This window comes from Triturus cristatus, chromosome 5_2 (assembly GCF_964204655.1).
Source record: "Triturus cristatus chromosome 5_2, aTriCri1.1, whole genome shotgun sequence".
Taxonomy (NCBI): Eukaryota; Metazoa; Chordata; class Amphibia; order Caudata; family Salamandridae; genus Triturus; species Triturus cristatus.
In genome coordinates, this window is record NC_140588.1 from 40,050,337 (window position 1) to 40,078,005 (window position 27,669).

Below are 27,669 nucleotides of genomic sequence, written 5' to 3' on the forward strand. Positions count from 1 at the left end.
CTTCCACTCGGGGGCCCATGGTAGCCTCTCGCGGCTTGATTACATCCTTGTCCCGGCGGCCCATGCAGGGAGGGTGGGGGAGGTGCGCCATTTGGCACGGGGTATCTCAGACCACTCCCCATTGTTGTTGCATTTCGATGTCTTCCCGAGGGGGGATGGCAGGGTGGCCCCGATCAATGCATGGTATTTGCGCGACCCCACCATTCGTGCCGACTTGATCAAATCCTTACAGCGCTATTTCGATGAGAATGTGGGGTCGGTCCCGTCTGCCATCTCCCTGTGGGAGGCTTTCAAGGTGGTTCTTAGAGGGGAGGCCCTCTCCTTTATTTCCAATGCCCGGCGGCGCGAGCGGGAGGAGGTGACCCGGGTTGAGGCCGAGATTGCAGAACTGGAGGGTGACCTGGGGAGCGGGGTAACAGACGCTAAGTTGCATGTTTTGCACTTAAAGCAGGCGGCCTATCGGGCCCTCGTCACGGAGGCGGCCAGGGGCCTCAGTAGAGAGCAGCAGGGGCGATTGTATGATGTGGGTGACAAGGCTGGCAAATTGATTGCGTGGTTGGACAAGAGGGAAAGAGCGAGCCGCGTGGTGCCTTTGATTGAGAGCGTGGATGGTGTGTGCGTCACTGAGCCGGAAGCCATTGTCTCCTGCTTCGCGGATTATTTCCGCGAAGTCTACTCCCCGGTTTCTCCCTGCTCGGAGGAAGATTCCCATGCCTTGCTTCGGGACATCGCACTGCCCTCCCTTACGGTGGAGGACAGGGATTCGCTGGATGCCCCGCCCACCTCGGACGAAATTGCCTCGGCTATTCGCTCGGTTGCATCCGGCAAGGCCATGGGCCCCAATGGTATTCCCATTGAGCTATACAAGCTACGCCCGGATGTGCTGGCGCCCCACCTGCGCGCGATGTTCCTTGCGGCCCACTCGCAGGGCTCCCTCCCGCCGGACCAGCGTCTGGCTACAATTGTGGTGATCCATAAGGAGGGGAAGCCCCGTGAGCGGGTCACATCCTATAGGCCGATTTCGCTTCTGAACGCGGAGCCCAAAATCCTCGCCAAGGTGTTGGCCAACCGGTTGGTTGGCGTGGTGGGCGATTTGGTCCACCAAGACCAATCGGGCTTTATACCACATCGCAACACGGCGCTTAATCTGCGGCGCTTACACGGGGTGCTCGCACGTGTCCCGTTTGTGCGGGAGCCGGCCATCTTGGCGTCCTTGGACGCCACCATGGCGTTTGATACGCTCGAATGGCCATATATTTGGGCGATGCTGGCGAGGTTTGGGTTCGGCCCGGGTTTCGTCAGCTGGGTCAAATTGCTATATTCGGGCCCGTTGGCGCAGGTGGTGGTGAATGGGCGAGTATCTGCCCCATTTGCGCTGGGGCGGGGCACGCGACAGGGTTGTCCCCTGTCGCCTCTCCTGTTCGCCCTGGCCATGGAGCCCCTGGCGGAGTGGCTGCGGTGGCACCCTTCTATCCGTGGTCTCCGCTGGACCCCCGAGCATGAGGACCGCGTGTCCCTCTATGCTGACGATATCCTTTTGTATCTCGCCTCCCCGCGCAAGTCACTGATCGTCCTGGTTGATGTTTTGCGCTCCTTCGGTCGCAACTCAGGCCTGGTCATCAACTGGGCGAAATCCTGTGTCTATGTGCTCTCCGGGGAGGCCCCGGTCCTGCCACGGGACTGTCCGATCCAGATTGCCTCCCAGGGTTTCCGGTACCTGGGTATATATATCACTCTTGACCCGGAGGCCCGCTATGAGCGGAACTTGTTGCCCCCCCTCCAGCGTCTGAGGGAGGACGTGGTGCGCTGGCGGCGTCTGCCGCTCTCGCCGCTTGGCCGAGCGGCCTTATTTAAAATGATGTCCCTGCCGCGCTTCCTCTACGCCCTCCAGAATACCATGGACTTGGCCCCGGCACGCTACTTTCGCGAGGTGGAGGGCCTCCAGCGGCGCCTGTTCTGGGACGGGAGGCCGCGTATTGCTCTGGCTAAATTGACGCTCCCGTGGTACGATGGAGGGGTCGCCCTCCCGGACATCAAACGGTATTACTGGGCCTCCCAACTAGCTGCAATTAACCATGGCCTTTACGGGCCCGCCTTGAACCCGGCATTTGAGATGGACAGGACGCTTCTGCCCGGTGGCGATTATAATCGAGCGCTCTACTCTGGCACGCCCGACTCCCGTTTGACGGGACCGACGCGTGTCATGGTGCGTGTCTGGCACGCGGCTAATGCAGCTATGGGGTGGAAGGACCGTTTGACCCGAGCGTCTCCGCTGTATGCATCTGAGAGGTTGGGCTCCCTGTGGACGTCGAAGGGCTTCGAGAAGTGGGACACGATCGGAATCAGCACGGTGGGAGATCTCTGGACGAGGGGGGGATTCAAAACTTTTGAGACGCTGCAGGCGGAGTTTCAGCTGCAGGGCAGTGAGTACTTTCGGTACCTACAGGTCCGCCATGCGCTGGGCTCCGTCTTCCCGGATGTTGCATCCATTCCGGAGTCTTCCCCCCTGGAGGACAGAGTGCTAGATGGCCATGTCCCGGACAGCACGATCTCCCTCATATACAAAAAATTGATTAACGATAGATCGTGTCTGCTGACTAGTCTCCGCGAGGCTTGGGTTGCCGACGGGCTGGAGCTGGACGACGAGGATTGGATTTCCGCGGTGGCCTCTCCGAAAGAGGTGGCCATCCCGGCTCGCCTTCGTTTCGTCCAGCTCAAGATCCTTCACCGGGTCTATGTGACGGGGCCAAGGCTTTTACGTATGGGTTTTGCCGGTGATGGAATGTGTAAGCGTGGCTGTGGTGCGTTGGCGACTTTCATGCATATACTGTGGGAGTGCCCGAAGGTGGAGCGATTCTGGCGTGGTGTGCATGAGGTTCTACGAATGGTTACGCGTGTCGCGCTGCTGCCTGAAGCGAGGAGATGCTTGCTGAATGTCTGGGAACCAAATGACTACTCGGTCCCGCAGGCGCGGTGGGTGACTCTGGGATACATGATAGCCAAGCGTGATATTGCCCAATTGTGGGGATCCCAGAGGCCCCCTGCGGTGTCGGCCTGGAAAGAGCATATGGATTGGTGTATGTTTCGTGAAAAGGTGGTGTATGTGGCGAGGGGTAAGCCTGGGGCGTGGATGAAACTCTGGGGCCCCTGGAACGCCTACCGCGGGGGTATTTGTGAGCCGCCGCTGCTACCAGCGGCCTCGCCGGCTCCGTCTCCCTAGATGGCGCCCCTCCCTTGGCCGCGGGCGCGCGGTCCCCCAGTCCCTGATCTACTCCCGTCCCCCTCTTCAGAATTTTGCTGCTGGTTTGGATCCCCCACTTATGGAGCACGTGTTGTCACTTTGGATCGAGGGTTGCCTTGCGGTTGTGGTTTGTTTATGTTGTTTTGCATTAAGAAAATGGAACCGTACTGTGGGCATGGAGCTGTGAGGCCTGCACCATTGATCACTCCTGTCTTCCTACTGTGCACCGCTGAGAAAATTTTTTGCTGTATGTATGTAATATGCTTTTGATGCTCTAGCGGCCGGCCGTGTGGTTGTAGGCCCATACCTGTAACTTCTATAAACTGCAATAAACGGTTTCAAAAAAAAAAAAAAAAAAAAAAAAAAAAAACATATGGGGAGAGGAGTTGGCCTAACGGCTAAGGCGGTCAAACTCTAATCTGGGGAACCGGGTTCGAGTCTCAGCAATAATGCTGAACATCTTGTGTTTCTGGGCAAATCCCTTAATCTCCCCGTGCCCAACAAAAACAAGCATTGGCATAGCCAATAGGTTTCGCCTTTGGGACCTTATAAGTGTTTAGCCATGCAACAGTTGCATAACTAAATACTTATAAGGTACCAAAAGCGAGACCTATTGGCTATGCCAAGCGGCCGTGCCGCCGCGAAAGTGATCGCGATTGCAATCAAGCATGCGCTGGGTCAGGGGAGACCTAATGAATGTGTTCTCATGTAATGCAACTGGTGCTATGTAAAGCGCTCTGATACTCGATAGCTTTGGGTCAAGTTCGCACTATATAAAACTTCATAATTTTTGTATTTTTTTTAACATATCGTCTGCATACATGAACATAAATTGGGTCTTCTTCCCCACCTGTATGTTCCATACCTGCATCCTAGCGCTACGAAACGTCACCAGTGGTTCCTAGCCAGGGCAAACGGAGAATGCAATAAGGGATAACCCTGTCGCGTACCTCGCTCAATACAAAAAGCGTCAAACAGTTCGGTACCCATGCCCACCCGTGCCGTAGGCGACTATTACAATAATTACACACGCACCGGGAACCCATCACGGAGTCCCATTCATCGGAGAACCTCACAGAGATAAGTCCAGGACAACGTATCCAATGCCTTCTCTATCTCAAAGGCTAGCAAGGCTGTGCGAGTGCCCATTGCCCTGGTTTTATGCATCACATGTGACAGTTGTCTTAGCTTCATATGGGTTCCCCTTCCTGGCATAAAGCCACATTGATTATCTCGAATTAAGTGTGTAACAACCCAACTCAACCGCAGTGCCAGGACCATGGCAAGCAGTTTAACATAGGCATTTAGCATTGAGAGCGGCCTGTATGCGCCCAGATCAGCAGGGTCCCTGCCTGGTTTGGGGATCATAATACTCAACAGGGAAACCAGCCGGTCCCGGAGATTTACCTCTGGCCATGTCCTGGAGGGCCTCCCCCAGTTCCTCCAGTGTTATGATTTCTACAAGTCCCTCTGCCTGATCCTCTTTCAACCGGGGCATGGCTACCTGTGCCAAGAACCCCTGGAATCCGGGGCCTCCTCGTGTATTCAAGCCGTATACACACGAGCGAGATGGTGGCGCAATAATTGGGCGATTGCCATCAGACCCATAACTACCGAGCCATTAGGCCTATGCAGATCAAAAATGAGTGGTGGGGGTGTCTTTCTCTTTTGAGCAGCTAGGCCAAGATGTGTCTTGATCGATCACCCTCTCTATGAAGGCGCCATCTATAGTCCCGACAGACATGCAGTCCAGTCTGTCCCAGTTGGACGCCACCTTTCTGTGTGCCTCTGCCAGCGACTCATCCCCCACCTACATTCCCAGGGCCTGCCGCTGCAGTCTCGCGAGGCACTCATCACCCTCTCCCAAATCCCGCTCCAACCTTCTACTGGTGCGATAGGTCTTACACCTCTGACGACACCTTTAAAGCTCACCACTCGGCGCCTGCGGGCAGTATTCCAATTTGTAGCAAAGAAGCCTTGGCGGGCTTCCGCCATATCAATAGTATATTCCAGGTCCCCAGGTGTCTCAGGTCTAAACCTCCACAAAGGGATTTTGGGCCTGTGTCCACGCACACCAAACAGTCCAGGAGCAAGGGGGCGTGGTCAGATGGGAACCTCACTGGATAATCGACCTTCAAAACATTAAGAACATCCTCGTTAGTAGGGCAGAACCGATCCAACCTTCTATGTGCACCATGAGTGGGTGAGTATTAAGAATAATCCTTTACCGCAGGGTGGAATTCACTCTACACGTCCACAAATGGAAGTCTAGTGATGGTTTCACGCAACCCGCAACTATACGAGACTTCGTACCCTTCCGGGGCGGTTGGTGGTCCAAATGACCATCCAACACACAATTAAAATCCCCAGCCCAAATAGGCAAACCAACATAGGGTAGTTACTCAGTTTCTACAGCCCCGAATAACTAATCATCCATATTATGGGCATATACATTAAGCATGAAGCGCTCCCTTCCATCGAGAATACTATGTAGCGCATACCACGCAACCACTTGCCCCCGCATCTGGAAAGTGTCACCCAGGGCGACCAATATGGGTACCCCTCAGGTATAGGAGGAGGAATACAATTGCCCCGCCACCTTTTATGGAGTTTCTGGGCTTCTGCCTCCAAAAGATGGGTTTCCTGGAGGAAAGCGATATGTACCCCCGTCCTTCTAAGGTATGTGTATACGCACTATATCGTTTGACGAAATAATTAAATCCCCAGACATTCCATGTGAGCATACACAGTAAATCAGTCACCCCAAGAGTGACTCAACCATGGCTATCCCCTTGCATCCTCTTCCCACCCACTCATCCCCCCAGCCCCACAAAATGTGATATGCAATTGTTGCTTCATAAACTTTAACTGTGCCAGCTACACAGCTCCCCATCAGTGCCCACCCCAGAACACAACTAGTGTCTTCCCAGGCATTGGAACTAACCCTCCCTCCCAATCTAATAACGTCCGTAGAATTGCAGTGTGTGTGGGAGATAGTTTAGGGCATTGAACTTGAACCATCTCTAAGGAGCAGGGACGTTCAAGCTACTAACCCTTGCGACAGTGTCCTGTTCGCCGTTACGCTCCTGTGTGCCCTATGATCACCACTGCTTGTCTCACACACTACACAAGACAGGACAAGACAAACAAAAACAAAGGACAGATTAACAGAAAGGGGGGTGGGGAGGAGCAGGAGATCAGGCCAACTAGTGTGTTCATCGAGTCCCCTTGAATGAGGCCACCCCCAAGTTCCTTTTTGTCTCTGTCTGCCCATCCCAACAGAGGGCAAGCGACCACAGTAGGGTGGCAAGTGCCCTTTTTGTTACACAGTAGCCTGTCCAGCGCCCATGCCCACACAAGTGGGGTCGGGTCAGCGTCTCTCTCAGAAGACTGCGGTGGAGGTACTCCCATCAAGGCCCAGGAACTGCATCACCTCGCCCCTCAGGCAGCGGCATTATTTTCGGCTGTTCCGCCAGTATAGTTAAAAAAAATCTGGTTCTGTATCAGAGGACGCAACCAAGGTGACCGTCTCGACCAGTGTCCTGTCCTCCCTTTCCTGGCGCGGAGTTGCACCATCATCACCACACTGGACCGTGACCGTCATCTGCCCCCACCCACCCATCCCATTGGGGGATGTCCTGATGCAGTCTCGATGGTATCACAGGAATGCGATTGCTGCCTCTGATCTCCAACCAATCCCATGTCTCCTCGGGTGTTGCAAAGAAGTGAGAGTGGCCACCTAGGATCACTTTCAACTTGGCGGAATTCATCAGCATGTACTTTAATTCGATTGCTCTAAGCTTTTGCTTAATGCCACTAAAGGATTGTCGGTGCAGCTCAACAGCCCTGGTGTAATCCGGGAAGATGCGGATGACATGGTTTTCACATTTCGGGTCCCCCTTCTTTCGAACAGTCTGTAGAACTTTTGTCTCTGTAGTTTAAGAATTTAGCAATTACAGAGCTGGGCGTAGCCCCGAACTGCGGTGAAGGAGGAAAAAAGGGGGGGGGAATCTACCGCCACCCACGATGTCACGGGGCCCACACCCCCTTCACAGGTATGAAAGGTGGGCCCCCATGCCTTGCTATCATTTCAAGGGGAGGCCCCCCTCGCCAAGCCCCACTTGGGTGATCCGCGTCCTAGCTCACGCTGGCTTTTTTCACTTTGGGGCAGCAGGATCGGTGGCCAGTGTGCCCACGTGGGCACATAGCTCCAGCACCAATCACCTCTGATCCAAGGGCCAGGTCGGGCCCACAGCACTTCTCCCACTGCAAGGGGGCAACAGGAGTTGGAAAGAGTCCAATGATGCCGCACCTCTCATCATGCTCGCCAGATAAGCCCTAGTCTTAATCAGCTGTATCACGCTGCGTGGCGCAGGGCCCCAGGCGTCTCAGTGCTCAGCACCACATGGCAGGCACCGATCTCCGCTCCGGCTTCTCTGGCGCTAGTCTCTGCTCGGGTGGGGGAGGTGGCCCCCCCACACCGCACTCCAAGTCTGTAGAACCAGCTCACCTACAACCACACCGGGTCTCATCTCAGGCCTCTGCTCTCATCCGAGCCGCCATCAATCAGGGATGACCGGCCCGCACACTTCGGCCGCAGCAGACCGCGCGCACCCCCCAATCGTCGCAGGGGCCGGCAACACGACCACCCTATGTGCACACCGATAAGCCAACACAGTTTCAGGCGCTGTGGGGCTCAAGGGCAGCAGGATCTCGCTTTTGGGGCCAGAGAAAGCATTTAGTGCTGCTGCTCGGCCATCTTGCTGGCTACACCTGAGGCACACGATTTAACAATATCTGGAGACTTTAATTCAAACTTGCTCCATCCATGAACTCAAAATGAGATTATATTCACTCTAAGTCTACTTTGAAATATCCCAGCTCAGTCAATACCGGCACCAAGATGTAGAGACCACAGAAGCCTGAAAATCTCAGATTCACTTGAAAGCTCTGGTCTCCATATCTGGAACAGGACATACGTAGAGGATCAGCCTCCATCCTGGATCAAGATCTCAAATAGGTCAACATCCATAATTAACTACACAGCCGCAACTCTTTCGCTCTTCAAATATATTGGTAGCTCTGGGATCGATAAACGCGAGTACAGTGACCATAATGCTCAGATAAAATCACTAAATATTTTTCCATGTCTACATCATCCCGCCAACATATTTGTTGCTGACCACACTTAATTTGAGACGAATAAGGAGGCTAGGCCCTCCTCAGGACGAACTTAGGTGATAATGCATTGAGCTTCCAGTGAGGCAAAATGTTTGGTGCGGGGCATTTCCGATCATTCCCCAATCCTAACTAAGATGCTAGATACCTCACCCACCAAATCAGTTTTCACACTTAACCCAGGATACTTGAAAATTCAGCAGGTTAAAAAAGAACTACTGAAAAATATAGACCTGTACTTTAGTGACATTGTGGGCTCAGTGGAGTCTACGCAAACCCTGTGGGAAGCATTCAAATCAGTGATCAAGGGCCATGCCCTGGCACTCTTAGAAGGGCACAAAAGAGAACAGAAACCAAGGATAGAAACGCTGGAAAGGGAGATCCTAGAGGAAGAAGCTAGGCTAACAGATACAAATAACGAGGCTGTTAGACATACACTAAACATCAAGAGACTAGACTACTTACAGTTGGTGACGGGGTCAGCCAGGGCCACACAGAAGACGACGCAACACAAAATATAAGAACTGGGTGACAGGGCAGGCAAACTGCTGGCCTGGCTCGGAAGGCAGGACCAGGCTAAACGCTGGGTGCCGCTACTGAAGGAACGGGGAAGGGGTGGGGAAGAGCCGAGAGACCTTCAGTAGATAGCGGAGGCCCTCGTGACCTACTTCACTAAGAAATACACACCCCTACCACAGCAACAGCAGTTGACTCCCAAGATTTATTAGTTCATATCCCTCTGCCCACCCTGACCCCAGAAGACAGGGATTCTCTAGAGGGTGACCTCACTGAGGAAGAAATACAGGCAGCAATTAGAAGCGTGCAGTCAGGGAAGGCCATGTGACGAGCGGCCTACCTATAGAATTCCTAAAACTAACCGCTCCCAGAATAACACCCCTCCTTCGTAACATGTACCTGGAAAGCTGTCAGAAGGGCTCTCTACCAAGTGACCAGAAATTGGCCACAGTCATAGTGATGATTCATAAACGGGGCAGACCGGCAGAAGAATGTAGCTCATAGCGGCCTATATCATTACTAAATGCAGAAGCTAAAATCCTGGCAAAAGTATTGGTGGCCCGCTTGACCCCCATCATAACCAGAATTGTTCACCCGGTTCAATCCAGATTAATTCCAGGGCACAATACACTGTTAATATCAGTCGCTTACAAGGGGTGATGGGAAGAATAGGGACAATTCAAGAAGATGCAGCTATAATGTCCCTAGATGCCAGAATGGCATTCAACAATAAAGAATGGTCTTCTTTATTTGCGGTCCTGAAACGGATGGGCTTCGGCCCTAATTATAGAAAATGGGTCAAACTCCTCTATGCGGGTCCAATGGCGCAGGTAACCGTCAGCTGTCATACGTCCCAGCGGTTCCAACTAGGGAAGGGAACTTGGCTGGGATGCCCCCTGTTGCTGCTAATCTTTGCTGTGATGTTGGAGCCCCTAGCGACTTGGCTAAGAGGTGACCTCAGAAGCAGTTTGCAACCTTGTCCTGTTGGTGGATTTCAACTTCCATTTCAGAGCCTAAGTTAGAAAATAAAATCCTTGACTTGGAGGCATCTGTTTGGCATATCCGACCTGTGTTCTATAGCCATTACCTAAAATCATGCATAGGTCTCAATCACATGCTAACAGTAATATCTATTGGCGTTTTGCTTTTCATTTATGCGTTTTGCCTTAATTCCTTAAAATGTCATACCTCAGTTTCCCCGTACTGGATTTCTGTCATTTTGATGTAATTTTTTTATTACATTTTTCTCTATTAATATGAATTAAAGTGAGATTTTATATTGTGTTTCAGACTTTTGAACTGATTTGGTACTTCTAAATAAATTACAACTTTCTCTGTTAGGATTGTCTGCTCTGTGCCATAGTTACTAGAAGATGAGCTCAGGTTTAAACTGCTGAAACATTTGCCTGGACTTAAAAGGTTAGGGACTTTATTATTTGAGGTGCACTACCATTCACCTCAATTATTAAATCACGATGTTACAAACAACTTGTATTTTGAAAAAGCACAGGCCTTCACAGGTTACAGTAGAAGTGGTTGCTTCATAGATTGTGACCATAAATAAAACATAAGAACTGCCCAGTCCCAAGATACAGAAGCAAGCACACAATCCAGTAGAGGATACCCTGGAACCATGATGCAGAAGACTAGTCTCCAAGCAGAAGAAAAGCTTCAAAGGCCATTATATATTTGATAAAGTCAGCATACACCTTCTGGTGGCAATGTTGAGAGGACTGCTAATGAATTGCGTAAATCACAAGGCTAGCTTTGGCATACATTTACATCAGTTCCAAGGCCTTCTGGAACAGCCAACCTCCAGAGGAGAGGCTTCATGTAAAACCACTTTTGCATGAGCTGTAATGGTACCATCAAGGTTCTCTGTAAAAGCTCAAATAAAGCAGAGGTTCTGGGATGACCAGATTTGACCTTGTTCATCTTCAAGCCCAAATTGGAAATCTATCTATTAACATTTAAAATGATCAAGAAACCATCAACAGCCAGGCATCCAGAAGGAGGAAGGTAATGTGGAGTGTGAATCCCAAAGATATGTGGATTGTGCACACCAAAGATAACACTATGCACCTCATGAACTTAATGGAAACTTTAGGGGCCAAGCTCACACCAAAATGTACTGTACTTGGAGGGCACCACACCAGCCACACACAGAAGAATCTGCATGTTTGTCAGATGGGGATGAAAAACAGCATGACATTCAACTATACTGCATACAGACCCTGTCCCAACTGACCTGCGCCACTGAGGTCATGATAACCGAGACTACTTGCGATGGAAAATATTGATCACAAGAAGAAAATTCAGAATGGCACCACGACCCTGCACCCCAAAACTGATGTTTTGTCCACTTCAAACAAACCATTTTTATTAATGTATTACTCTATGGCTAGTAGTGTCTGAGGCTTCTCCGCCAAATGCAAATGGTTAAGGGAGAGGGAACGGAGACCCCAGTCAAACCTCAGAGAGTGCCAAGAATCCAGGGTGATTTTCTACCATGCCTGAGACAATATGGAGATTAATTTCCTCTGGAGTGGGACATTGGGACAATGTAGGTAAGTGTTACTTCTGTTTCTCAGCACAGGAAGAGAATACCCACATGTAGGTTGTGTAATATCTTCAACTTAATTGCTTGCCGAAATGTTCTGATATTATCTGAGACCAAGGTGTATGACTTAGAACACCTGGGTAGCTTAGGCCTAGGTACAATGATGCTCTAATTTACTGCTCAATGGTATCATGGAATGATTGGTGTCCCTGCACCCAGTCACGTGTCATATCTTGAACTACTAAATGATTGGCAGCCGAGCACCACTGATCTAATACCACTGACTGAATAGGATCAGTCACAACGTTGCACTGTGAATTCGACCAGTGTTAGTGAATACTGTTGCTGTATGATTGCATGTGTCCCTTGCCAACCACCCACACCTAATCATCTGTATGATCCACAAACTGAACGCAGGAACATCCCAATTGCAGATTCTAATCTTCCTCCAGGTCAGCACTCGCCATGTTACTCCTGATCCACCTGTCACTTTCCAGCGTCACTGGCATATTGAACTGCTTCTAGTCTGGCCATTCAGATCCACCTCCTACAATGAAGAGCCACCTTGCTTCTTGCGATGTACCCTTTAATCACCTGCGGAGTCTCTCCACCAGCAGCTAATAACACTCATCTCAAGGGACAAAAATTAATGGGATTGCCTTCACAGTACATCTCCAAGTGGCTATATACTTTCTTTTAAAGATTCTCAACATCATGGCCAACATGAACAGCAATTGGTGCCCCTCCAAATCATTACCTCACTTACCAATAACAGTACTGTTTCCCAGCTACACTTTATCTATAATCTCTTTGAAAGCCATGTGTTTATTAGAATTACAAATTACTTTCCCGCAACAACCAACTTGATCCCTTACAGTTTGACTCTCAATCACTTCTCCCCATTGATTAGCTCAACAATAGGTTTCTAATTTTAGGACCTTGGGCTAAAAAAATGCACCAGGTATCCATACTAATTCTAATTGATCTATTGTGTGTTTGATGTGGCTGTTTGCTAAGATTTTAATAAATACGCTTCTTTCTGTCAGACTTGCAGGTATGGCAGGATTAGCACTCATTTGGTAACTATTTTTTATTTACTTGACCCCAACTTTATCATCAACTGTTCCCCTGCAAGTGGGTGTCCTCAGAGCTCAGTCCTGGAACCATTACTTGTCTTGCTTTACAGCACCTAGTTAGATCAAAATAGCCTCACTCACATCTCCCACTGCATCAAACATTGAAGAGAATTTACGCTTATGCTCAACCCAATGGCAAACATCTTCTACATCCCTGCTTCCTCCAACACTCTCTTCCCCATTAATTCCTCTCCCCCAACTCTTCCCGCCCTTCTGACACTCCTGCTCCCCTCCAACTGCTAGAAACAGTGGAGGTTTTGATGTCACTTGTAGAACGGGACACTCAAGTGACAAGACACGATCATGACGCCATCTACCGAACCACTCAAAGCGGAGACTAGATTTACCGCAGTCTGTGAACGTGTGGTTGAGGGTGTCTGAGACAAAGTTCTGAGACTCTGGTACCGAGACTTACGTGGTTCATTCCCCCCAATTCTGATAGATAAATAGCTCTTGGAAGCCGAATAAACCTCTGCTTCTTCCTTCCTCCTCCACTTTTTTGATCTGTACTCTCAATTAGCACCAACAGGGAATCATCAACTATTGATCATTAGAAATATTTGCTTACCTCTTGTCTCTAACACTTCCAAGTTCACCATTATTTCTATATTTGTGTTCCTACTAAACTATTGTAATAGCTTACTGTTTGGAATTCCAAAGCACACTGCCTCACCAACAAGGTTAACAATTTTGCAAAGCATGTACTCTTCTCTGTATCATATCCTCATTCCACTTTTATTCATTGTATACTGAGTGACTATCAGCAGCAGCAGAGCTCCATTGAAGCAGCTCACCATGTTTTAATGCCATCCATAGTATATCTCTTCGCTCCCCCCGTCAACAGGGCAGAAATATATCACAACACCCCATCCACCTCCAAATATGCCATACACACTACCAACTTACAGTGGCAACACTCCATTTTGCCCAATATTGCTTCCACTCATTCCACTTCTGCCCTGTTCAATGGAATGCACTCATCTGAAAATACAAGGATATAACCTCTTATACAGAACCTCCAGGAGCTAAACTCTTCAAGGAAACCATGAACTCTGCTTCATTTCCCTTTCTCACTTATCCTTGCAAGTGTGCAAACACATATCACCTCTAAGCTACTTTATCTGCTATGGTGTCCTCTAGTTTTTATCCTTATTCCACATATTACATGTACTCTTCAACCAATGTTAATCAGTCCTGCTATTTAAAAATGTAGTACTGACCTATACACTATCTTTTTGATTATCGACTTTCTGTTCTAAAAGCTTGAATTTTCTGTTTGAAGTGAAGAAAAATCAAAGCATAACAGAGAAAAAGGTCATACTTTCACGCAACTGTAAAAGTTAATAAGTTGTTTTCAGTGTTTAAAAGGGTTGGGAGACTCACAGGCAGCAGCTTCTGTATCCAATTTTTCTTCATTATTTGATGGATGAGTTTCGCAGTTTGCTAGCTGCTTTTTAACTTCCATTTCTTCATCATTTTCGGTTTTTTTCTGATGCTGAAAAAAAAACCCAGCGACAATCACAAATTATAAAAAATGTTAACTTAACAGAAATCCGTAGGCAGACACATGTAATCAACTTTTAACAAACGCTGTGATTTGGTGGGCAATAACTCATGATTACAAGAAAATAAGATCAAACTACAAATTACTTCTAGCTGATGCTATAATGAGTGACCCAGTCTTGACAGCTATTTTTTAGGTCGCGCCTACAGCACTTGTGCGGTCTGCAAGACCTGCTGTAATAAATAATATCACTTTTTTCCCGCCTCCTACTTACCATTGGTTCACTCCAGTGTCCATTTTGTTTGCTGCTTCCAAACTTGGTCTCTGTGCCGATACGTCACTTCCCTGCAGTGCCGAGGAGCACCGGCCAAGTACAGATTCCCTACATTGGCATTCCTTATCTCTGTCCTTTAGGAGAACTCTTTATTTTGTATTAAAAATATTGCATTCTGCTGGTCTCAGACTTCAATCGGCACCTCCACCCCATCTTCTTTTATTTGTTACTTTACCACAGCTGCAGAGAAGAGCCTCGCATTTTCCCCTTTAACTTTTTTTGTTGACTTTTGCACCCCCATCCCCTCAGAAACTATCAGACCACTGGCTCGAACCCAGTTACCCAGCATCAAAGTGCCTCTCCAGCTATTACACCATATCCTCTTGAGAACTCTTTTTTTTTTTAAATTGCTTTCTGCCGGTGGCAGACTTCAATCGGCACCGCCACCCCATCTTCTTTTGATTTGTTACTCCTCCAGCAGCTGCACAGAAGAGCTTCACATTTTCCTCATTAACTTTTTTTGTTAACTTTTGTACCCCCCTCCCCCCCACAGCCCCAAGTTTATTCAGGATTAGCTGATACAGTTCACAGTCACGTATTGTTAAACTGCAGGGGGTGTTTAAATGGATTGGTTTCACCTACACTTGTGAGAATGGGTTTATAAACGACCAGTGGGTCTGGAGGACATTTGGTTGACTTCATTCTGATTAAGTATGTGGCTATGCTGCTGATTTCAACGTGAAAGATGTAAAAGTGTGCGAGCGCTGCAAGTCTATTTATTTTTATTTTGCCCATCTTTAGTTTACGTTTGATCTAGGTTTCTTTGATGCACAATTAGGGCATGCACATGGTGGCATTCAGCATGGTGTTTATTGTTTACATGGGGTTAAAATATGTATATTTCCGCACAACATTTTTGAATACAGTTTAGTTTTAAAACATCACTTGGCATTCTTGGGTGAAGGCACACTTTTTTGGAGGTGTAAATATTAGCGTCATCTCTCCCCTTTTCGTTTATCCTCCTCTTTTTTTTATTCTTTCCTGATTTAGTCTCTCGCTTTAACTCTATCCTGCTCTCTCTTGGTATCTCTATTCTTCTTATTCCCACTTTTTCTCTCTAGTCTGTAATTGTTGTTCTGAAAATGTCTATTTAGTGATTACTTAATAGTAAGTGCTGCATACGTGACTAAAATATGAACATTTAAGAAAAAGGTTCACCCTATAGCTTTCATGTGCTAATGTGAATGTAGTGATCCTATATATAAAAATGCACAACATAACATACTTACAGAACCAAAAGCCATGAGAAGTCAAAATGTAAAGTGTTGTTCACCGTCAAACAACGGGCAACTGTCCTTAGCCACACTAAAGGTCTGAATGTATCCATCAGGTCTAGTCAGCAGTCGAAATATATTAAAAACACGCTTTTGCAAAGCAATAGGTCTCGCATTTACGAGACTTTGAGCTACTGGCATTGTAAATGACAATGCCTTTTATGTATGTGTTGTTTTTAAAACAGATAAATAAAAGGCATTGTCATTTACAATGCCAATAGCTTAAACTCTCGCAAATGCGAGACCTATTGCATTGTAAATGCGTTTGCGCTATAAACATTTTTTTAAACGTGTTAGGAGAGAGTGTGACCTGCCTGCAACAGCAGGAAGGACAAAGCTATTTGAGGAAATAGTGCTCGGAGGATGTAATTAAAGCCTACTGAGTAACAACACACGTAACAGGGGGTGTCGCCATGGGAGGTTACAAAATGAGACAAGGCGGTACTAAGGAGGGACTACTAAGCCTATTGAACAATGAACAGCCACAGTTAACAGTGGACAATGATACAAGCCAATGAGAAATATGGGCGGAGCGTGGGCAGAGCTTCAAGTCCCTACCTGAATACAGCATGCCTCGCTGAGTAGTGCATGCGCTGCCCAGGCTCAACCTAAAAATATATAAAATCTGCTAAAGAAGATCAGTTGATGGGATGTTCTACTTTCAGTGCATTTCTTATCCATCTCATAGATCAGTAACATGCTTGTCGCCCACGGATAAGGGGACAGTTTTAAGGTGGATGATGCTCACAATGTGGCCTTTCTGAGCTGTGTTTGGGTGTGCATGATGTTTGGTGTAATGTGTTATTTGTAGGTTGTGTTTCAAATTTCTATCTAATGGTTATTACTGGTGGTGTGTCCTTGTATAGTTAATGGATGTAGATATTCAGTCTGTGGCAATCGTTACGAGTGGCCCGATAACTTCCGATCTGTCAGTCGAACCTGCTCATATTTACCATTGAACAAAAAGGACAGTAAATACCTGGACATGCAGATTTTGATGCAGTGAGCATCCAAACCTCCATGCTATTCCCATTTTAAGTAAAAAACTTCTAATAGGCGATAATTATCACACCCGATAAATTCTAAATCTATTAGTCAGGTTTTTCCAGGTACAACAATAATCTCACCAAACACTGGGCCACTGGTAACCAGGGGTTGTGTGGTTTGTGTGCTTGTGCATTGCGTTTACTAGAGGATAGTGAAGTAAATCGCAACGCGATAGTCCTCTATCAATACATCTAGAGCTCTCGTGTGTAAGTATGTTCCCTGTTCTGTCTCATGTGTTTGGCAGTATTTAGTGATAAAATAATATGCTTTGTTCTGTGAGGCATATTTTGTTGGGCAAGTGCTGGTCGTGAGAGACGTTGAACCCAGATAGGTTGAAAATGAGTTTCAGAAGGAACAGGGGTTTAATAGAGCTGTGGACTGTATATCAGATCACTGGGGAAGGGCGGGTGGGGGGTAGGAGTGTGGTACGTGTGAACTGACCGTGATAAATTACAGTCCCTCTGCAGTGGTAATTCACAAGATCATGACACTAGCAAGATGCAAAGTTAGTGTGTGCTTGCGAACATCCTTCAGGCAAATGTTGACGAAGGACTAGACTCTGGGCCTCTGTTATTTCATCACGTCACCAGAATCCTTTGATGCACCAGGCCAGTAATATATGGGATAAAGTACCCCCGCTGTATATTATACAAGGGATAAAGTACCCCCTTCCATACTTTATAAGAATATTGCAGGTCACCAAGGAGCTCCATAACTATATAGAGGAATGAGACCGAAGGCCGAGTTCCTTTAGAAAATTATGGAACTCCAAGGTGACCTGCAATATCCTTATTGTGTACACTAGGGATACATTATCCTATGTAATACATGATCACACCATCACCTTTCCACAAACCGCTTAAAACCTTGCTGCGTAGCAGTTTCATATAAAAGAGTGTGCATGTTAAATATTTGTGGCAAAGAGATAACCGAAACAGTTCATTACAAGTCAAAAAAAAAAAAGCTGCAGTAGCTCAGAATGTGTAGAAACATGCAGAAAGATTTTATTTTTTCTCTATCTAAGGAGTGCTATTATTTCTGCTCGTCATTGTAAGCTATCAAAGTAGAACAAAAGAAAGAAAAGCAATATTCAGTTTTCGTTGCTTTAACAGCTGTTCCAATTATGTCCTGTAACCTGATCTGCATTTCACATCGCTGCTGACAGCAGGCATTGTAACTTCACAACTAAACTGTAATAACTTATAATAATCGAGTTCTGATGTCTTTTCTTTATAATTGGCGATTGAGTGCGTCACAAGTAGCCGACTATAAAGAAACCAGAGACTATAGTTTATACAGGGATTACAGAATCCCATGCATTAAAAGGGTATTGTAAGTCACTGAGTAGTTCCATGAATATATATTGGAATGAGGCCAAAACCAGAATTCTCTAGTGCAAAATTAAACACATCAAACAACTGTTAGATATTTGTTGCAAAAATACACTAGAATCAGATTAATACAAGCCCATATTTTTTTTCCAAGGAGCAGTAGCTCGGAATTTGTGGAAGCATGCAGAAAGATTCTAATTTTTCTATAATTACCCAAGGAGTAAAAAAAATAAACATGTTGCCATAAACATCTCCTTTCCTGCTCGTCACTGTGCAGCTAGAAAAAAAGAGCAAAAGATAGCAAAGCCATGTCTCGTATTTCTTCTTTAAACAACTGCTTTAAATTGTGCTTCATGACCTGTCTTGCCTTTACCCTTCACTGCTGGCTCTGACAGCAGCCATTGTGATGTCAGTACTCCACTGTAATAAGTTATTACAGTTGAGTGACAACATCATTTCTTTATAACAATAGGCAACTGGGTGGATCACAAATCTCCTATTATAAAGAAATTAGCAATAGGTTTTTAAATGGTGACCTGTTTTGTATAATTTACATTGTAGCCGATCTTTGCCTTGGGGGCAGCGCTGAGGCACTCTTCAAAATCAGGGCCTGGCATTAGCGTACACACTCCGTGGCATGGCATGGCAAGGGTGCGATAACCTGTCATGGAACATGGGCTCCTTACACAGGTGCACGTGCCAGACATTTTCCTACAACATAAGGCCAGCTATGTTTCCCATGTGCTTGTGTGTCTAGCTACTCCAGCCAATTCCAATCTAGGACTTGTAGAGTTGTTTAGCAAATTATGAGACCAGGAGTACAGGAATCAGAAAGCAATACAAAACAAGAATTGGCAAAGCCAATAAGTCTAACCCATGCAAGCTATTTGATTTGTCAATGTTTTTAGCCATGTTGCACAGCAGCACAGAGGGCAAGCAACAGGAAGAGACTGGAGGGGGCAAGCAAGGGGTGGAGCAGGGTTGGAGGGGGCAAGCAAAAGAATGGAGAGGGGAAGGAGGGAGAGACGGGGACGCAACAACACAGAGGAATGGAAGGACGCAAGAAGAAACGGAGATGGGTAAGTGGGGGCAACTACAACACTGTCAAGAGTGGGAGGGAACAAGAAGGAGGGGGTTGGGATGGAGGAAGCAACAACACAGTGAAGGGTGGGGGCATGCAATAACAGAGGGGGGAGCAACAATATAGATCGGGCAGGAGGGTGGGAGGCGGCAAGCAACACAACAAGGAAAGGGATGGCAAGGGGCAAGCAACAACACGGAGTGAGACAGGAGCAAGAGGGGGCACACTGTATTTTTTTCTGCAAACAGCAAGTAGCCTACTGGGACGTGTACGTTCACTTTTTATTACAAAATGGGCATGCAAGTCACGGAATGCTTGCTGTTGCTGGCTGAAAAACAAAAGCGACATATCAACAGCTTTGCTTCGCACCCTAGAGCCCGAGGAAGTGGTCAGTCACCAATGAAGTGGTGGTCCAGTCCAGAATTAACTTTTTCCAATCCAATGCATTCTGGGAGGTGTAGTCCTGGGTCACTTTAGTCGCTCCAGGTGAACTACTTTTCCCTACTGCTAGCCCGCCTGCCTCGCCTCCTGTAAGATGTCTGGGACTATTTGGAGGTTTATTTCTTTTAGTTGAGCGGAGGTAATATCTACTCTTTTTGAACTAGGACTCATACGCACCCCGCCATTTTGGGACCATCTCCTAAAGACACTCTTGTCCTATCCCCCATCCTAGCGACCTTGGTCCCGCCAGTCTCTAGCTGGGCGACCTTTCGGTCATCTTTCTTCTCCACGGATCTATTCGTTTGTGAATAATGCAGATGTCCCTGATCCCATCACTCATCAACCCCTTCCCTACCTCTTCCCTCCCTCACTCTCTTTGTACCTCCCCCATTCCTTTCCTCTCTCCCCTGAATGTCTCTCCCCTTGCCTGCTTTTTCCCCATGCCTGAGCCAGGCTTCTGTAACTCATAAATATATATGTAAATGTGTAATATAGAATTGTCCAAGCCTAATCGCTGTTAAATATAATCCTGAGTGAATTTAATATTTGTATATATAGAACTCTAACCACTAGTATATGTAGTAGACCTTTGTACTTACTACCATTCCTATGCGATTTTAGAGTTTATCCGTTTATATCTCTTCCTTGAGTGACTTTACAACTTGTACATTTGCACATTTTTTCTGTTTGTATCTATTATGTAACTCATGTAATCCAAAGTCCTTATGTAACGCAACTGGTTCTTTTGTAAAGCGCTCTGACACCTTCGGGTAATGTTCGCGCTATATAAAATCACATTAAATAAATAAATAAAACTAAGTTGAAAACAATTATTTGAAAAGGGAAAGCCCAGAACAGAAGCACCGAGTCAACAGTGACTATAACTGGAACCTGCTATGAATGAAGGATTGCTTCACTACAGCGCTCTGGGGAATAAGCCTTAAAGCGCTGGCTGACGTGAACGCGCACCGCGTCGTGCTCCCCTTTCTCAGTAGAGCTCTGGTCCTCAGAGACCAAAGGTGTGAGGAAACGAAGGGCGGGGCATCTGGGTGGACAGGAATTCTCAAGGCGACAAAATCACTGCTGGGAAAATCAAGACACCAGGCAGCTCTGGAGAGGATACGTGCTGCGCCCTAGCGTTACCGGAACAAGCAGTGGGAAGCTGGTCAAATGCCAAATTATACTAATGAGACGCTTGCAAACTCTAGAACCGCCAGAAAGAGGTGCCCACGTCATGAGGGACACCCTTTCCCTGACTTTCTATTCAAAATCTATTGCATTCTGGGAGTTGTAGTCTTGGATCCAGTCTACTGCATCAAATGGCCCAATACACCTGAAAACGGTGACGTGACAGAGGACATGGAGTCATCAGGTATCTGCACGTTTCCATACGTTTAAGCACACCTCCCCGTTCAGAGCAGGTGAGCTTCGACTGAGGACAGATGGAGGCAAGCTTAACACAGATGCCTAAAAACGGAATATAATTCCATTTAGAGTGTCGTCTATTTTCAGTGTTGTTATAACTCATTCGGCGTCCCTCGATGCAGCATGCTGGTCCTACTTCTATGTCAATGGGATGTACCCGGTTTCAGACAGGTTTCAGACACTAAGGTTTCCTTGCTAAGCGGAAGTGCGGCCATGTTTTCGAGGAGCACCGGTTGCCTCGGAACAGCCGTAGGAAAGTGGACCAAGAGAACTTGGCTCCTGCCAGACTGTCTACGAGTTGCCATGTTTGTTACCTAGTGCCAAGAGGACTGGAAAAGCTTCAAGCAGGGCTGTGACGTCTCCCAGGTCCAGGTTCCGTGGGTAGGGAATCACTTGTTTAGACGACTCCTTTCATCTGCGGGTCTGCCGACAAAATGCTCATAACTTACACTGTTATGAAATAACAGAAATGAGGGTTTGAGGCTGTGAGTGGCATGCACTATGAAGGAAGTGGCGAGAGAGAAATAAGTAAAATAGTGGAAACAGAGAGAAATAAATAGAATAAGCACTGATCTCTTGTCTTTATGGGACCATGTGTTTCTAATTAGAAACACATGGCCCCATAAAGATAAGAAAGTGCTTTTCAATGGCAGGCCACCATTTAGCATAAACGGTGATGCCAGCCAATGGTAATGAGGGGCAGGGCTTAAAGCCCTTTTCTGAAATCCCTCTCCCAAAATATCTCGCCAGCGAGCAGCGTATGCACTGCAACGCAGGCAAGACCTAAAAAGTATGGGAACGGTGAGGTTGCATGCAAAGGGAGCAGGGTCACTGAGCGTCAGTCAAAGGTGTAGCTTCAAACAAAATATTCCGCAAGCTTTTTTAGTCTTTCACCTTCAGATAAATATATATAAAATAACGCCCAGCTTAAATTAAAAATAAATGCAAGTTAAGTTTATCAGTGGGAAATTCACTTAAGTACATTATGAAAACTCTGTTAGTTAATGCACTGCAGAGGACTGTGTGTGTAACCAAAAAGCCATAGAATTGAATCCTGGTTGGTGCAGTGGAGAATAGTGATTTGTGTATTTTTAGTGCTACGAGGTCAGCCTATAACAGAAAGCGCTGTGATTAAGTAAGGGCCTGATTTAGATTTCGGCAGATGGTCACTCAGTCACAACGATGACGGATAACCCGTTCACCAAAATATAAATTCCATAGGCTGTTATGGGATTTATATTTCAATGAGCGGGCCCAAAGTCGTTATTTTAAACTTGCAGTACACACATAATATATAACATGGGGTGCTATAAAATGTGTGTGCAAAAAGGTTCAAGATAAAAAGGTGCCTCCAAAATATAGATTTTAACTAATACTCAGACTACCCAAAGTGTTAAGTTAGCTATATAACTGTACCTTAAAAGCACACACTTCACAGCTCAGCTGGTAACTCGCTTGCACTACTACCACTCAAAAACAAAAATGTGTGTTATCAGAAAGTTTCAAGTGATTCCATCAATTAAGCTAATTCCAGCTTCTAAGCACCCTTTATATTTGCAAATTAACCTATTGGTCACATTTACATTTCTTTCAGGCAACCTGGCAAGAAGGCTCGTTTCTTGTTCAGCTGTCTGCCACGCCTTCCGTGTCACAGCACAGGAGACTCTTTGTTTTACACTTCATTTGAAGCATTTAATTTTTCAGAATTAACAGTCCCAAACGTAGGGGGAACCGTTTAAAAAAAAAAAAAGTATGGGCACGTCGTGTCCCTCTGATCCCGCTCACTTCAACCGCTGGGTCTACTTATTACTTGTGCTATTTATGCATTTCCAGCATGTCACGCTAAACGCTGTAAAGGTTTTATTAGCTGGTCAATGAGACCAAACAGGGACTGACTACTTATAGGGCAACGAGGCAGTGCTCGAGGGGCCAGTCTGATAGATCAGTGTGTGGCCTGGTATTTTGGAGATTTGGGGACCTGTTTTACAGTCTAGTGGCCGGTTTTTACTGTTCATTTCCATGATATTACTATAAACAATGCCTGTAGCATGCACAAATGCATGCAGTCTCCCATACCATACAAAACATCTAATTACCAAGTCTTTACAAGTTAAAAACTGCCCTATTTGAAAATGAGTTCTACTTTTTTTTAGCCATTTGATTCGCTAATGGGGGCCACTTTTATTATGGTGCCCAGGTCTATTGTCTGTCCCAGTCCGACCCTGAGGCCAAACCACAACGTCACAGTTAGGATTTACAAGGAGGTGCGACTAAATATTCTGAACTACGTGGGTATTTTCCGCATTTTTTCCCTACCGGTCCAGCCACAGAGCACCATTTTGGGTCTCTCGCGCTCTAGCGGTTGGGACCGGTTTCATTTCTTCATTTCCTGCCATTTAAATTTGGGCCATGCAGCGGGCATGCCCATCCGTGTGCAGATCATGTCATGCGCCTTTGCCGCCGACCAGCCCTCACCACGCCCCCTTATGCATGCATATTCACGGGCTGACTTGCTTAATCTCCTTACGCTACTGTGCAGCCATGCATTTGATCTCCATTCTGTTTTACCCTGTGCACCTAGCTGGCTTCTCATGCTCCTTTTCGTTTGAGCCCACAGATTCCAGGACAGATCATTTTTAGGTCTCGCGAGCCAAAGGCTCGAAGAGACATTTTATATGTGGGATTTTCAAAGTGCTACCCACACTTTTGGCTGGCCTAAACCTTGAGTGCACGAGAACACATGCACGTGCACAGCTGCTCCTCTGCTAATTGCATTCCCCCCTCCCTTCTCACCCAGTCCTTTGATGCTCTGCTCAATTACTTTCACTTTCGCGCTTTGACCTTTGCATTCCCCCCTCCCTTCTCACCCAGCCCTTGAAACAAGCAGCAGGCACTTAAATGACCTATGGGGCCCCAATAATGCGAAACGCTACGAAAATCAGATAGAAATCTGTACAAACCAACACGAGTCACATGCCATGTGTGTCACATAATTCCACTCCTCCCTACATGACTCCACTCCACACAATGGCATTCCACATCACACAATTGCACTCCAAGTTACACATCTGCCCTTCATGCCACACAATTGCTCTCCATGCTGCACAATTCCATGTCTCACAATTCGACTCCACATCACAGAATCCCACGCAACCAAGTTCCACGCAACGTAATTCAACTCCACACCACATAATTTCATGCCATATATTACCCCTTCAAGTCACATAATTCCACTCCACCTCTTTTCAATCCACTCCATACCACATCATTTCACCCCATGCCACAAAATTTCCATGCAACACAATTCAACATCTCATCATTCCACTCGTGCCACAAATTGCCACTCACACAATTCCATGCCACATAATTCTAGTCCATACCACATAATTCCACTTCAGTGCACAACATATACATCCACATCATGCCACATACTATGCCACATTATTTCACTCCCTACAACATAATTCCACTCTGTGTCACATAATGCCTCTTCCCTTTCGTGCCGCATAATTCAGATCAACATATTTCCACTCACATCAATTCATTGCCATGCGGCACAATTGCACATCACGTAAATCCATGCCACATATTTGTACTCTATGCCACACACTTTCACTCCACACCACATAATTCCACACCACGTCACATAATTCCACTCCACATCACTTAATCCCACTCCACACAATTGCACTCCATGTCACACAGTGGAACTCCTCACAATTCAATGTCTCAAAAGTTCACTCCATGGCACAGAATTGCACGCCATACAATTTCACACCACACAATGGCATTCCACATCACACATTTGCACTCCAAGTTACACATCTGCCCTTCATGCAACACAATTGCTCTCCCTGCTGCACAATTCCATGTCTTACAATTCGACTCCACATCACAGAATCCCACGCAACCAAGTTCCACGCAACGTAGTTCAACTCCACAACACATAATTTCATGCCATATATTACCCCTCCAAGTCACATAATTCCACTCCACCTCTTTTCAATCCACTCCATACCACATCATTTCACCCCATGCAACATAATTTCCATGCAACACAATTACACATCTCAGAATTCCACTCAGGCCACAAATTTCCACTCACACAATTCCATGCCACATTTTTCTACTCCATACCACATAATTCCACTTCAGTGCACAACATATAAATCCACATCATGCCACATACTATGCCACATAATTTCAGCCCCTACAACATAATGGCTATCTGTGTCACATTATGCCTCTTCCCTTTCGTGCCACATAATTCTGATCAACATATTTCCCCTCAACTCAATTCCTTGCCATGCGAAACAATTGGTACAAAAGGGGGTGGTGATGGACGGAGCATCAGAACCAATCAAACACTCACACCCAGTCAACAGATCTGAGTTTGATCCATCACCGTTCTTTAGCCCACTCTGCCACCCCAGTTCAGACATGGCCATATGCAAATCAGTCTGACCCTGTGCCTCATGGGAACAGTCCAGCCCGAACTGCCAAGCCATGCCTTCCCTGGACCGGAAACAAGCTTCCTAGGACCGGTTTCTGGCATTTCAGCCGTCTTCAGCCAGGCTTGCTTGAATCCAGTGGCAAAGTGAGCAAGGGACTCACGTCTGAGCATACCCTGCCAACTTATGGCGAACAAAGCGGTACAAAAGGGGGTGGTGATGGACGGAGCATCAGAACCAATCAAACACTCACACCCAGTCAACAGATCTGAGTTTGATCCATCACCGTTCTTTAGCCCACTCTGCCACCCCAGTTCAGACATGGCCATATGCAAATCAGTCTGACCCTGTGCCTCATGGGAACAGTCCAGCCCGAACTGCCAAGCCATGCCTTCCCTGGACCGGAAACAAGCTTCCTAGGACCGGTTTCTGGCATTTCAGCCGTCTTCAGCCAGGCTTGCTTGAATCCAGTGGCAAAGTGAGCAAGGGACTCACGTCTGAGCATACCCTGCCAACTTATGGCGAACAAAGCGGTACAAAAGGGGGTGGTGATGGACGGAGCATCAGAACCAATCAAACACTCACACCCAGTCAACAGATCTGAGTTTGATCCATCACCGTTCTTTAGCCCACTCTGCCACCCCAGTTCAGAAACAATTGCACATCACGTACATCCATGCCACATTATTCTACTATATGCCACACACTTAGTCTAAACCACATAATGCCACACCACCACACATAATTCCACTCCACATCAGTTAATCCCACTTCACACAATTGCACTCCATGTCACACTGTGGCACTCATCACAATTCCATGTCTCAAAATTACACTCCATGGCACACAATTGCACGCCATACAATTTCACACCACACAATTCCATTCCAAAAAAAAACAGCACCACTTAAAGCCAATCCATGGCATGTAATGCCATGCCACACAATTCAAATCAACATAATTCGGCTCCATGCCACATAATTCCACGGCACGTAATTCCACTCAACACCACACAATTCATTACCATGTCACATAATTCCACTCCATGCTATAATTAGCACTCCACTCAGTGACACTCCATGTCACCCAATTGCACTCCACATCACACAATTGCATTTCACGCCACACAATTCCACGTTGCACAATTCCACTCCATGCAACACAATTCTGCACCACACAATTCAACTCCATGCCACCTAAGTGCACTCCACCCTCATATTTCCAATCCAAGCAACATAATTCCACTCCATGTCGCATAATTCCAATCCTCTCAATGCCGCACAATACCATGTCAAACAATTCCATGCAACACAATTCTTCTCCACAATTTTTCACGCCACCTAATTCTACTCTACACCACATAATTATGCGACAGAATTCTACTATATGCCACACACTTTCACTCAACACCACATAATTCCACACCACGTCACATAATTCCACTCCACAACACTTAATCCCACTCAACACAATTGCACTCCATGTCACGCAGTGGCACTCCTCACAATACCATGTCTCAAAATTTCACTCCATGGCACACAATTGCACGCCATACAATTTCACACCACACAATTCCATGCAAAAAAAATTTGCACCACTTGAAGCCAATCCACTCTGGATTGACTTCATGCTTCCTGACAGCCAGGCCTTTTAAAACCTTTTATGGGGCTCATGTCGTCAATGTAATCCAGAAACCCTTCACAAGTTTATGAGGACACCCAGGGGCTTATTTACAAGCCCCTTGCACCACCCGTAAGTCACCTTTCCCCATTAAAAGTGATGCACCGGTGGTGTGAGGGGCTTGCAAATAAGCCCCCTAGTACCATCTAAGTTTCCCCAGTCTTACCGAACAAATATGCCAAAAGCAGGTTTTTTTTTCGACAAAGCAAAGTAATCTACCTCAGCTCCTTTCTGGAAACTTTTGGGGTGATCTTGATCTGTCAAGTAGGGCCCAAGAAAAAGGGATGGGGTTCCACTGTACTTACCCCCTCATACAATTTCCAGAGGGGAAAATTGGACCGCAACACAGCACAAGCATTTTAAATGCAATAGGTCTTGCCTTCCATTAAGTTAAAGCCATTTGCTTTGCTATATAATACCATTAGCAAAGCAAATGACTTTAACTTAATCAAAGGCAAAACCTATTGCAT

The 27,669-nt window shown here is 46.6% G+C and overlaps 1 protein-coding gene and 1 long non-coding RNA gene across 2 annotated transcripts in view; one reads left to right on the forward strand and one right to left on the reverse strand.

Annotated features, from left to right (window-relative positions):
• Positions 1 to 27,669, reverse strand: part of SLC39A6 (solute carrier family 39 member 6) — a 304,810-nt gene that overhangs the window by 178,886 nt on the left and 98,255 nt on the right. The window contains exon 5 of the mRNA XM_085606811.1: positions 14,015 to 14,126. Within this exon, the coding sequence (XP_085462937.1) occupies positions 14,015 to 14,126 (112 nt within the window). The remainder of the gene's footprint in view (positions 1 to 14,014; positions 14,127 to 27,669) is intronic.
• The window catches only part of LOC146822626 (uncharacterized), a 274,717-nt gene that overhangs the window by 155,472 nt on the left and 91,576 nt on the right, over positions 1 to 27,669 (forward strand). The gene's annotated exons all lie outside the window — the stretch shown is intronic.